The sequence below is a fragment of the Xyrauchen texanus genome, chromosome 18 (assembly GCF_025860055.1).
Source record: "Xyrauchen texanus isolate HMW12.3.18 chromosome 18, RBS_HiC_50CHRs, whole genome shotgun sequence".
Classification (NCBI taxonomy): domain Eukaryota; kingdom Metazoa; phylum Chordata; class Actinopteri; order Cypriniformes; family Catostomidae; genus Xyrauchen; species Xyrauchen texanus.
Genome location: NC_068293.1, coordinates 43,088,140 through 43,102,336, shown reverse-complemented (window position 1 = coordinate 43,102,336; position 14,197 = coordinate 43,088,140). Strand labels below are relative to the sequence as shown.

Here is a 14,197-nt window from a genome sequence, read left to right as displayed (position 1 = left end):
ATTTGGGGGCCTTTCTCACTACACATTGATATGTGATTAATTGCGATTAATTCAATGGATTAATTTAACTTTAATTCAGACAAAGCATGCATCTGACTTGTATTAGTCTCATCTGGACTTCACATCTAAATCAATTAGCCCAACATTTACTCTCATTTAAATGAGATTTCCGACCGAGTAAATATTGAACTCGGTCCGCTCAGGTTGGGCTGACCACTGACCGGTCTTCAGAGGATGTTTGCTGTGCATGTGCATGTATATGTGGATATTGTATGTTTCTGTGTTTATATAAGCATACAGAAATGCATGTGTGCACTTTACGTGCAAGCATTAATAAGATCTCCGTTTATTTTGTGCTAAAGGTCAACGAGGTCTCGTGGAATCAGGTGGCCGGTTGGACAGGGCAGGGCGGCTCTCTGCTGGGAACTAAAAGGTTTGTCGCACTTAAAAACAACATTTGGATTTGCAGTGCGTCTTGACGCTGTCAACTCTGTTTCCGTCTCAATGTTTTCCAGAACACTTCCGAGCACCTGCATGGAGAAACTAGTGGCAAATCTCAACAAGTTCAGGATCCAGTCGCTGCTTGTTGTTGGTGGTTTTGAGGTAAACGAACACTTTACTGTGATTGGAGATTTCGCTACAGTGCATTATATGAGTGGCAATCCAACATACGGAAGGAAGCAGAGCACTGCAGAGTTGCGCAGTTAAGCTGTTTTCCTGTCCAGGCTTATGAGGGGATATTGGAGTTGGTTGACGCTAGGGGGCGCTATGATGAACTGTGTATTCCCATGTGCATCATCCCAGCCACCATCAGCAACAACGTGCCCGGCACCGAATTCAGTCTGGGGTCAGATACTGCGGTCAATGCTGCGATGGTTGTAAGTACACAACACTCTGGTTCATTTTGGGCATAAAACTTGGTATTCTCATTCAGATTGACCTTTTCTGGCATGTGCATTGTGTCATATATGTAACTTACAAGATAGTTACCTGTAAATATTAGGCTATAATTCTGTTTCCGGTGAGCTGCTGACATTGGCAGCATGGCAAGGTGGAATACGGAAGAAGCCAAAGGAAAACAAATGCACAATGAACGTCAACAAAAGCTAATTTTTCTGTTGCACCCATGAATAAGAATAAGTGAACGCCCCTGCAGCACTTGCACACAATCTATATGATTTTATAAGGCATCATATTTAACAGATTATTTCATTCATTTGCATAAAGCAAAACACAAAAGGTGGTTTAGAATGAATGCTGTAGAACGGACCAATCAGAGCAGAGTATGCTCTCTGAAAGGCGGAGTTTAGAATGAATGCTGTAGAATGGACCAATCAGAGCAGAGTATGCTCTCTGAAAGGCGGAGTTTAGAATGAATGCTGTAGAACGGACCAATCAGAGCAGAGTATGCTCTCTGAAAGGCGAAGTTTAGAATGAATGCTGTAGAACGGACCAATCAGAGCAGAGTATGCTCTCTGAAAGGTGGAGTTTAGAATGAATGCTGTAGAACGGACCAATCAGAGTAGAGAGCTTGACGTGACCAATCAGAGCATACTTTGCTCTGATTGGTCCGTTCTACAGCAGTCATTCTGAACTCCGCCTTTCAGAGAGCATTCAAAGTTAGGACGTATCTTTGTCCTAACTTTGTAAGCATATAATTCTGCTTCTATTTGCTCTATCTCCATCCAAAACTGATTATTTTATTCCCCTGTATGGCAGCAAGTGCTCTGTCTTACAGAGATCCTATTTCATTTTGTGATTCTTCTGACAATCTTTTAATGTGTGGTTTAAGAGCAACTACACAGTCACATTCCTGAGAATGAGACTTTTCATTGCATATATAACTTGTGTATAATCTGTATAATTGCTATTTGAACGACTTTTATATTCATGACCACTAGGTGGCGCATATTTGCTACGTGGATGTTCTCAGGCCTTATTTTGTTCTTTTATGTAACATAAATACAGAAGTGTTGGTTATCTATGAAAGGTTCAGGTTCTAAGACTATACAACATAGGCCTGACTTATGCATTTGGGGAGTTGAACGTTTTAACCGGGAACATGTTTTGCGATATAGCCGACGGTTACGGCGGGTTCTATGAAGTAAAGAGTTGCTGCATATGTAGAACGTTCTGGATTGCTTCCATTTCAGTTAGGATATTGCATTGATAAGGAGCTGTCTGGAGAAGTTGTAGATCGCAAGTGTTTTTGAATAGAGCCTTTATCTAAAAAAAAACACAGGCCAAATCCTGATTCATTTATTACATAAATATTCATAATCATACGATTGACATTATCAATTCAATGCAACCGGTTAGAATGGCCCAATATTGATATGAAACGTGTGTGTGTGTGTGTGTGTATGAAGAGCTGTGATAAGATCAAGCAGTCAGCTACAGGCACCAAAAGAAGAGTGTTTGTGGTGGAGACGATGGGAGGATACTGTGGTTACCTGGCAACCACCACTGGCATCGCCGTCGGTGCGGATGCGGCTTATATTTTCGAGGAGCCTTTCAACATCCATGACCTGAAGGTGAGAACGAGCCTCTTAATAAAAAGCCACATTTTCTCACAAATATTATTGCATATATATATATATATTCATAAATCATTATATTAGTTAATGACTTGCATAATGAGAGTGTGTTTATTCTGGAGTGACACGCATTTCGTTTTAGACCAATGTGGAGCATTTGACAGAGAAGATGAAGAAGGACATTCAGAGAGGTCTGGTGATGAGGTAAAGAGTGTCCTGTGACGTGTCCCTGTCCACTTTACAATGTCCATATGATAAACACTGTCATTTAAAGAACACCAGTTACCAGGGATGGACTGGGAAGAGAAATCGGCCCGGGATTTTACATAGCAACTGGCCCAAATGTTGAGCGGGGTGTGGGGGGATGTTCACTGTCCTTTTCTGCATAACGCGGTGGCTCATTTTAGCTTATCGCTGCCTGTTTCATGCCCAACCCACCGGCCCGCTCGGTTCACCTGATAGCCAGTTCCGCCCCTGATCGGCCCTAAAGTGCGTCGGCCCACCGGGAAAATGCCCGGTATTGCAGATTACCAGTCCAGCCCTGCCAGTTACAGTCAGGCAGTCATGCAGCTGTTTTCAACAGGAAGTCGATCTACTGTCAGAATTAAATGATTGAGTTGCAACTTTAATTGCATTTTAAATAACATTCCCATTTCTGAATTTGAGTCAGGATAGTAACCAGGATGCAAATGTTTCATTTCACATTTTAAATGTAAGTTTAGGAATGCATTTTGTCTATTTGATTAAGTATGAATTGCCCATAAAATCTGATCATGCATGGCAGATATTTCCAGAAACATTAGATAATATCAATGTTTCAAATAATAATAAGAAAATTAAATTTATAATTTAATATATTTGAAGATGCATTACTTAAGATTTCTTATTTATTTTTTTCATTTTAATGTAAATGAACAAAATATCATTCTTGAGCCAGTACACAAAAAAATCAACTAATTTATAATTATGTAATATTCACTGTAATAATAATGCTAATTATGCTAATAAATCAATAATAATAATAATAATAATAATGCATTATATTTAAGCAATATCCCACGGTGCTTTATTTGACAAAAATAACGTTTTGGATTGTGCTGTGAGGATTTGTATGAAAGTACTTAATATAATAAAAAATAATGCAACGTAATAAAATTAATTGTTCTATTTTCATGCAAATCGAGTTTTAATGAAGTTCTTTAGACGCCCTTTTGATGAAGGGTCAATTAAGAAACAGAAAAAATGAAGAATATAAAAACGAGGCTTCTAATGATTCACTCATAGCTAAAAATGACGACTTGAAAAATGACAATAAACACGCTGTCCTCAAATAATGAGTCTCACAGTGTTGCATTTGAAAACTGAAACATTATAAAAACAATTTGACTCCCCCAAAACACAGAAGTGAGTACTATCAGTGCTCTCTCTCGGGCTCCAAAAAATGGGGTCAGGACCAGAGTGCGAATTACCCCACCATAATTGGGGGGTACTGCTCCTTCACTTCTTCTATGACCATCATGGTCCACTACCATATCAATCCCCACCGTGATCGCCAAGTGCAACATGTGTTGTGCAACACACATACAAGGTCTAAACATGCGACAAACTGATAATCAGTAGGCTACAGAATATCTCATTGTTATTATATATCCAAAAGAGAACTGTTTTGATCAACTCCCAAAAGTTAGAAGTTAAGTGCACTGAAATACCATTCTAATTACTAGTAAAAGTAATACCTTTACAAGAAGCCTATTGCCTATTTCATGAAATATTGATTTGGTTTATTTTTAGATTTCATAAGACCTGGAGGTAAGACTCAACCCTCTCATATACTGTGTAAACAGAAACCAATTTTCCATTATAGTCTATGGTAGTCAGTGTCAAATCAACACAATTACTTGAAGATATGTGAAACCTGATCAATCTTTAATGTGATTAAGGAGCATACTATGAAAAACCATACTACCACAGAAGAACTACATAGCGGTAACACACAAGAATCCGATAAACTGTTAATGTCAGAACAAGCTGGGTATCATCAACACTACAGTATCCTACAAATGAGTCACATATACACACATGCACAAACACAGATACACTACTTCCAGACATTGTATTTACATTATATAGCATTATATTTCTAGACCTGTCCAAATCTGACATAAGTATGTTATGTATGAGTATGTGTAAAAGGTGTATATTGTATTGTATATGTATTATGCTTGAAGTGCACTGAAAACTGAAATAGTAAATGGCTATGTATTCCAACAAACACTGTTGTAATATATGCAGCAAATCAGGCTTGTTTTAAAATACTGACCACAGAGGTCGGGGTTTTGCCTCTTTTGCCTTCCTCCCTGGCACCCATGATTTAGAAAGGCGATGCCCTGCCTTTACCCAGGACATCACATATGGAGCAGGGTTAAAGATCTCCAAAGGAGGGCCATTAAGGTCCACAAAAAGCAGAGAAGACAGACTCGTTGCACGGAGCTTGTTGCGCGTTTTTCTATCTGTATCATTTACTGCCGAAAATCCTCTCTCACATTCAGCAGAGGTGGCCAAGTACGTGTTACTTGCAATGATAAGTTTTTTCAGGGTCCCTCCCTCCAGTGTTCCTTGTAATTTATAATTTCTGAACTCCTCCACTGCTTCTCTCCCTGGCTCACCAAGGAGCTTTGCCAATGTACGGACCTCAGTCTCTCCAAACAGTACTAGGTCCTCACGTTTTTCTGGCCAGCTGGACTTCTCAAGTGGCTGGAGGATGCAAATGAGGTCATCAGCTGGCATTCGGGCTGTCAGATTGTCCACTACCGCTTGATAAAATTGCTGCCTATTAATCTTTCCTGCTCTGTCACCCACAATGTTCACCCCCTTAAAAACACCAGCTGACAAGCCTTGTTGTGCCTTTGCGGCAGACTTTCCACCTTGCGATTTCATGGCATTTAGAATTTCTGTTGTCTGTTTGATGTGGTGGTAACTCTGGACAATGGTTGTCTCTCGTTTTTGTAGTTTAAGTGACAGGCTCTGCAATTCACGCAAAACATCTTTCATACAGGCTAAATCATGCACAAAGCTGGCATTGCTAAGGTATTTCAATAGACCCAGGAACTTCTTCCTCACTTTATCAGTGTTGCCAGTATTTTCACTTTCAATTTGAAAATGTCTAGCCAGAGCAGGGTAATTTTTCCAAACAGCTCTCACAGTGTTAAAGCTGCTGGCAACCCATCTGATTGTAAAGATCTCCCCTATCCTCAGAATTTGAACATTGAGCTCATCTGCTACTTCTTTTAGCAATCTGGCCAGTTTGTGGGATTGATTAAATAAACTGTACAATTTAGAGATGAATATTTCAAAATGATTGCAGGCAGTCAGGGATTTTATGGAGTCATGGACAGCCAATTCCAACCTGTGAGCCATACAGTGGATGGATTTTAGCTTTGGAAATTCAGATTTAAATCTAGTAATGACACCAGACTTGCACCCTGTCAAAACTGAGGCCCCATCAGTTGCAATGCTTATGAGGTTTTTTTGTAAGAAGTCATCATCTAATCCAGCTGTCTTTAGGCTTTGTCTCAATGCATCATAAATGGAACTGGCATCTGTACCCTCCTTTAATTCAACAAGATCTAAGAAGATGTTCTCAACATCCCCATCACCTGTAACATCACACCTGATAAATACTATCATATAGGCCAGCCCAAATACTGTGCTCTCATCAACTGTCAATGAAATGTGTGAGTTTTTTTCTTTAATGTTTTTCACTACCACTTTTTTCATTTCTGTGGCAATGTGGTTCACAATTTCAGCACAAGAATGATCAGACCTATGCACATTCCCTATGACAGCACCATTAAGTTCTTGCAGAATCATGAGAGGTGGCATCTTTCTGAAAGCTAACCTTTCTTTCGCTACTGCATATGCAGTTCTGAAAGAGCTGGTTGTTTCTTGCACTAAAGCTGCATTGATTTCCAAAATGGCTTTTGGCAGGACCTCCTTTTGTTTCTGTTGTGCTATCTCAGTAGACCTCTGGTGCGAAGCACTATCTCTGTGTTTGTATATTTTTTTTGCTAATGTCCGTTTGCAGGTACTCCCCACTGCCCCATTAACCCATTCACTAGCAAAATTCATCCCCGGACATTTACCAGACAATAGCAAAGTCTTTGCGTCTCTGCATGGCTTGCAACCAAGGCACCCATCTTTTATGTATAACCAGGGGTTACGTTCTATCCAGCCCTGCCATTGCTCTCTGGTCCAGCAGTGTGGTGTCTCTGTCCTCTCTGTCCCTCCATCTCTAATGGCCTTCAGACAGAAATATTTGCTTGTAAGACTAATTTACATGCACCAAATTCTCTCTTTCCTATACCTGCCTGGACAACAGGGCTATGAGTTGATTCAGTCCAGACAATCCCTTTAAGTACAGCCTAATTTCTAACTCACCTCTTGGCCACATGCTGCCTGCTCAATGTCCTGCATTCTGCCCTCATCCTGTTGTGTGCCTGCTACCTGCTCAGCGTCCTGCACACTCTCATCTTCCTGCCGTCTCCTTTCTGCCTGCCGAATGTCCTGCACACTGTCATCCTCCTGCCGCCCTCCTGCTGCCTGCTGAATGTCTTGTGCAATGTCGTCCTCCAGCCATCTATCAACTGCCTGCTCTAAGTTCTGCACTCTGCCCTCATCCTGTCGTCTCCCTGCGGCCTGCTCACGGCTTTCATCCTGTGCCTCTCCTGTCTGCTGGGCACCCCTTTCCTTAACACATATTCAGTGTATAAAACTTAACTGCACCTACACTTTTAATGTAATTGTTTGTAGATCTTAGTGCTAATATTTCCTGCTTACTCTTTTAGCACCAAAAAAGTGCCTGATGTCTGTGTGCCCTTTCCTTTTCCTCATAGTGTCTCTGTGAATCAGTGGCGGCTGCTGGTCTTTCAAAGAGGGGAAGCTCATTGTCATTATTTCATTTATAAATAATATACATAATTATTTATTTTTTATATGTACACCCATACATGTTAATATATATATACAAATATGTGTGTGTGTGTGTGTGTGTGCATAAACCGTTTTCTTAATTAATTTATAAATAATATATTTTATTATAGTTTTTGTTTATTTTTTTGGTTGCTGATAAATAAATAAATTGAAATCAGGTCGACAATATTAGCACTGTCTGTCGTGCAGTTTGCTAGCTGGCTAGTTCCCTATGAATGAATGAACAAACGATCTAAAAAAAGGTATTAAACTTGACGGAGGAAATGTGGGTATTAGGTTATACTGAAACAAGGAACGTGGTGTATAATTGTGTTAAATGTAGGCTATGATGAAAACTGGCTAGCAATTTCGCCAAGCAAATACCAAGAAATAGGCTGCAGCAGTTTGTCTTTCGACTACACTTGAAAAATCCGCGACTGGACTGACTGAGCTCGAATAGCTTGAAGTTTCAGCGTCAGTGACTTTTTATAGTACTAAATCGCTGTCAATCAAAAGACCCTCCAATCATCACGCGGAAGCCCGGAGTCCGGGCCAGCTCACTCCTCATTCACCCCCAGAGACGCTGAGCGTCCGTGGGCGGGACATAATCGCAGCATTTATCCAATGACCGTCTAGTTTCGAAGCACTGAAAAAAACTGTTCAAAGCAGCCCCACTGAAGTCAATGGACGCTGGGCTTCAACAGGGAAATGCACTGACGCTACGGGAATCTATGAGAAGGAAATCGAGTCAGCCGACCTGCTATAAGTACCTGATTCTGAACGAACTCGTCTTCGAGATGAACGCGTTCTAATGCATTTTTAGTCAATAAAATGTTAACATAATAGTACACATTTGACCATTAATTTTTTGACATTATAGGGGAAGCTGAGCTTCCCTTGCAGTCTTAAATAAATCGCCACGGCTGTGAATTATTTCCCAGATGTAGTTTTGGTATTGAGGTCAAAGTTAACTTGCCTTGCGTTCGCTATACAACAGTGGGTGATGGTCACACAAGACGACTCGGCAGATTTGAAGTGTTTCTATTGCAGCGACGTTTTGTGCATGTTCTGCAGACAGGGTGACCAATGACCATCCTCGATTAAGTTTCCCTCAAGACTTTTGTAAAAACCAAAATATGACCACACCTCAGATTTGGACCTCTTAAAAGGCTGAAAAATCTCGAGCACGGTCACTGCCTTCCGCCATTCCTTCTCAAATAAAAAAAACCCAACATTGCGGCGCTGCGTCAAGCTACGTTCACACGGCCTGCGAATAAGCGCATCAAATTAGCGCCTACGGCGTCTAGTTATCACAGCTTGACCAGTTTGAATCCATTCAGCGTCAAGAGCGAAATTGGCGCGTAAATTTCGTTTCAAACTTTTGTTTTTCACGCGTCAATTTCAGCTCTTGAAATTAAGCTCAATTTAGGTCGAGGCGAAATCGATGAAAACTCGGGCGAAACCGTTGGCGGCCATCTTTTTACAAGATGGCTGATGTTGATCGAGCATTCGTGGAGAGAGTCACCGCTCTGTATTTGTTTTGATGTCCACATGTTCTTGTTCAAGAAATTACAGTGACTGTAGCATTTCTATCGTAAAGAAGTGGACAAATATTAAAGATTAATTTGTATTTACAACTTACCAGGTTGCCCAATCTCCTCACTGACCCTCTTCCAAGAGAGGTCCATTTTGTTCCTGTCTCTGTAAAAATATGAAGTGGAATCGTACAATTCTGGGTGACTGCTTACAGCAAGAATTAATTTTTCCTCCATAAGTTAGCTGTCAGTGATTTTGGAATGAAAGATTCCGGCGGGAGTTTACGTCACTTTACCTCCTGGTGACAGCAGGCAGCTAGGCTCCTGATTGGTTAACGCGGCGCAAGTGGCGCCAAAGTTCCGATTTTTCAACTTCGGGCGGCAGACGCGAATTCGCGTCAAACACGTGAATGCACAAAATGCACCATTAGCGTAGCGCCAGGCGGCTCAATTAGCGCCATTGGCCGAATGAAGCGTATTCAGCGTCTACCGCGCCGCGCTACGCCTCATTAGCGCCGCAGGAATTTTTTACGCAGCGTAACGCGTCTTTGCATTGACTTAACATTGAAATCACTCGCGCCTGGCGCTATTCAGCGTCGGTGTGAACGCAGCATCAGACTGTGGACATGATTTATAGTAAGTTATTAAAATTGCGATAATCAAACAAGGTTTTAATGATAATTAAATTTGACTAACCGTCAGTACATTTTATAGTGGTTTATAGTGAAACCGGTAATCGTCCCATCCCTACAGGTAAGTAGCCGGTAATTCAATGTATGAAGACGTGACATGAGCTATGAAAGAACAAAACACGTTAATAAATGAAGGTTGTAAAATCAACAAGCTAGACGTCAGCTAGCAACTTACATTTATCCATGCACGTCAGCAGCAAACCGTTCTCTATCTCAATTGCTTCTAGCCGCCACGGTGGTTAAAAATGGTACGGTCCACTATAGGGGTGTCTGAAATCGCTTTACATTAAAATGTTCCTACAGTGAAAATAGGAGTTGACTTGTATTGTAACCGTAAATATATTTTTTTTCACAATATCAGAAAAATTATCTGACCCCCCCAAAACTGATATTTCTGTCCCTTTGGGGGGTACTGGGTCTTCATTGGGGGGTATAGTACCCCCCAGTACCCCCTGTAATTCGAACTATGGTCAGGACATCCCTAAATGAAATCTGTTCGGAATAAAAGAAGGTCCGCCGGCGGATGTGCTACTGACTTCAGACGACGCATTACACGAGCAGGACTTCCTGACAATAACAATTATAAACAATAACATTCCTCTGCGAGTAACATGCCGTGTAATGTTTCAGATTTCGATAGAGTGCCCAGAAATGTTTTGTGAACCTTGATGGATTACCAGTGATTTTATAGACCTCGGTGGAAGACTCCATTTCCCAGAATGCTCTGATTTAGAAAGTCCAACAAACAACATTTACATTTATGCATTTGGCTGACGCTTTTATCCAAGTGCACTTATTACAGGGACAATCCCCCCGGAGCAACCTGGAGTTAAGTGTCTTGCGTCAAGGACACAATGGTGGTGGCTGTGGGGATCGAACCAGCAACCTTCTGATTACCAGATATGTCCTTTAGCCCACTGCGCCACCACCACTCTTGAAGCACAACATGAAGCAGTCTAGCGCTAGAGCACATTACTGAGTCTAACACAGGGATGTGAGAGAAAACTCTTTTCTTTACAGGAATGAGAAGTGTCATGAGCACTACACTACTGATTTCATTCACAAACTGTACTCCGCTGAAGGGAAAGGGGTGTTTGACTGCAGAGTCAATGTCCTGGGACATCTACAGCAGGTACTGGAGATCCGGTGACATCAGTTAGATCACCTAGAAACACTTACTAAGAGCTTATGGATTATTTAAATTGCACTTAAGGATATATCTTGTCAAATGAATGAATGAAACTGAGATTCCATTGCAATAAAAGAAATACAAATTAGAGGTCGACCGATAACTAAGGTCGATAACTGATTAACCGGCCGATAGTTTTTAGAAAATTACTGCCATGTTAAATGTTAAAAAATGTACTTTGCCATTCCTTACAATGAGGGCACAGACATAGATTCCAAGATGAATAAAATTCCGGATGTCGTTTTTTTTGTTCAACCAAAATCCCAATAATAGTGGGAAAAAATGCCGATTTGGTGCATAACCGTGACTTATCTTTAACCTCCAGAGACCCGAGCGTGACTGCTGTGTGCATTTGCCATTTCATCTAAAAACAAGAAAATAAATGCATAAATAAATAAACGTATTGCAAATAGATTTCCTGATAATTGATGTCCTCATATGTGGACCAAGTTGTAAAATTGTAAATAATACCAAGCGATAGAAAGTCTGATTTTATTCATCAAATTGTTTATGTGTCCAGGAGTGTTGATTATTCCTGTTTGAGACGTTACAGACATTACATCATAAATTTACATAATTAATTCAGATTTAAAGTAATGTCCAGCATCATCCAATCACAGCCAACCATGTTCAAATAAATGGTGAATCTATGTACTGATTATTATTGTCAAACATGTTGAGTGATCCATACATCATCTGTAGCCTGAAACTGAACTTTTGATCAGATTTTAGGAGTGAATGGAGCTATAGGATGCTCCCTTGCTCCCTATTTAGTGCATGACTTAACCTCCAGTGTGCTGTCTGTCTGCACTGGTTTCAGAACAGTTATAGAGAGCTATAGGATGCTCCCTTGCTCCCAATTTAGTGCATGACTTAACCTCCAGTGTGCCGTCTGTCTGCACTGGTCTCAGAACAGTTATAGAGAGCTATAGGATGCTCCCTTGCTCCCTATTTAGTGCATGACTTAACCTCCAGTGTGCCGTCTGTCTGCACTGGTCTCAGAACAGTTATAGGAGAGCTATAGGATGCTCCCTTGCTCCCTATTTAGTGCATGACTTAACCTCCAGTGTGCCGTCTGTCTGCACTGGTCTCAGAACAGTTTGAAATGCACCTTATTTTCATCATAACGCCATATAAAGGAATGCATTTACTAATGTAATCATACAGCGATAACAAAATAAAATATAACAACATTTATATTAAAATGAAGCGAATTGACCCACAAAGACAAACATGCTAATGTTCAAAGTTATTCAAAATAACTAACACGCTTTTTCAACTTATTTTAACATTTGTCGATTTTTATCAGCGCTGATGCATGAAAAATGAATGGATTTTTAAAGCAGCAAAACACTTTTGGCCTCTCTGCGCTCGTAGGAGCGCTTCACGGAAATCAACGTCACGCTGTTGTGTCATGTGACTCGGCACGCCATAAGTTTAACCCTTAAGTGACAGTGTGTAGAGTCTCATGAACTCGTGTTGGATTTAATTAATTGAAATGATGCGTTGCATGAGGATAAACGCGTCTGAAACACACCAGAGACTCTTATTTTGAAATATCAGAGACTTGGCTCCGTTACTGTGCTCGATAAAACCGATATATCGGTCTACCTCTAATATAAATGCAACGTTTGAAAGTTTTAATTTCACATCTTTCTCTGATGTGAAAAAGGGAGGCGTCCCAACACCCTTTGACCGAAACTATGGCACTAAACTGGGCGTTAGAGCTGTAGAGTGGCTGACAGAGAAGATGGTCAACACTTTTAGGCAAGGTAAGGGAATGTGTGCACCTACTGTAGCCAAATAAAACTAAAACATGGTAACTCATGGCCTTTCGTGGCTTTATTGCTTTATTGTGATAGTCAAGTGCTGCAGAAAAGTGTTTTGTAAAATAAGATTCAATGACTTGGAATCAAACTGTTTGCTTTTATCCGGCAGGTCGTGTGTTTGCTAATACTGCAGACAGTGCTTGTGTGATCGGCCTGTATAAGAAGGTTCTGGCGTTTAGTCCTGTGACTGAACTGAAGGACCAGACGGACTTTGAGTGAGTAAAACATTCAGTGATAAAACATCAACTTGGTCTTATAGAGTCACGTTATTATACGTACATTTTATGTGGCTCATAGTACGAGTAAAACAGCAGATTATCAGTTCATAAACACTTACTTTTCATCTGTTCCTCACACAATGCTATCTGATGACATCTAAACACTATTACTCTAGTGCACGACTCATTTTAACGTTTGCATTATATAATCAAGCTTGTTCGAGTGTGATCATATCGCTCGACTGATCGAGTGTTGCACTTGTGATGTAAAGGAGTGGGTACAAGTCCTGAAGAGCACACGAGTCCACACGTGAACCCAAAGTGTCATAGAAGTGCCATAAAATGATATGATTGTGTTCAATATACACATGGGGAGTCAGTTATGTTGATTTATAATATAATTGAGCATTAACCTTAAAGGGGTAGTTCACCCAAAAATTCACACATCTGAGTTATTTTACAAATATCCTGCTCTTCCGAGCTTTATAATGGGAGTGAATGGTTCCTTAGATTTTGAAGCCTATAAATGCGCATCCATCCATCATAGAAGTAATCCATACGGCTCCAGGGGGTTGATAAAGGCCTTCTGACGCGATGCGTTTGTGTAAAAAAAATATCCATATTTATACACTTTATAAACTATAATCACTGGCTTCAGGTAACGGCCATCCGCGCGTTCACGAGAGAGTCGAGTTCTGGCGTATGACGTAGGTCTAGCGTAAGCTCCTGTGAGAAGTGAGGAATGCGGCAGCATGTGTCATTTACAGCAAAGGGAAGCGGTGAAAAGTTGTTTTAGCAATACTGTAGATTTGTATTAGTCTTAAAATGGTGCGTTCGTGCGTCTATCGTCATTCCAATCATCCATTCGTGGCAGCAAACACTCTCAGCCTCTGTTGGCATTACCTGGCATTTCCTGCATGAGCACCACCTAGAGGTCTTCACGGGTCCACTCTAACCCGAGAATCAGAGACCCTACCCGGGACCCATACTGGTTCGGATCCATGTTTTATATGGTCAGCCGGGTCCGGGTCCCATTCTAGTGCTGTGGGTCCCGGGTCTGTTTAACATTATGTGTAATACCCGAGTCGATCGAGAAGACCCAGCCGTGATCTGATGGTGGGTGTGTGTGTGTGTGTGTGTGTCATCAGCTGAGAAATCTTTGTCGATCGGGTCTGTGTCTCCTGGTCGGGTCCGGGTCCCAGCTTTCAAATAATAGACTGGTTTGGGTC

General features: G+C 41.0%; 1 protein-coding gene across 1 annotated transcript in view; it reads left to right on the top strand.

Annotated features, from left to right (window-relative positions):
* pfkla (phosphofructokinase, liver a) overlaps nucleotides 1-14,197 on the top strand; it is a 34,093-nt gene that overhangs the window by 17,305 nt on the left and 2,591 nt on the right. The window contains exons 14-21 of the mRNA XM_052148066.1: nucleotides 363-433; nucleotides 516-603; nucleotides 726-878; nucleotides 2,370-2,534; nucleotides 2,680-2,741; nucleotides 10,753-10,864; nucleotides 12,594-12,693; nucleotides 12,860-12,965. Coding sequence (XP_052004026.1) covers nucleotides 363-433; nucleotides 516-603; nucleotides 726-878; nucleotides 2,370-2,534; nucleotides 2,680-2,741; nucleotides 10,753-10,864; nucleotides 12,594-12,693; nucleotides 12,860-12,965 — 857 coding nt within the window. The remainder of the gene's footprint in view (nucleotides 1-362; nucleotides 434-515; nucleotides 604-725; nucleotides 879-2,369; nucleotides 2,535-2,679; nucleotides 2,742-10,752; nucleotides 10,865-12,593; nucleotides 12,694-12,859; nucleotides 12,966-14,197) is intronic.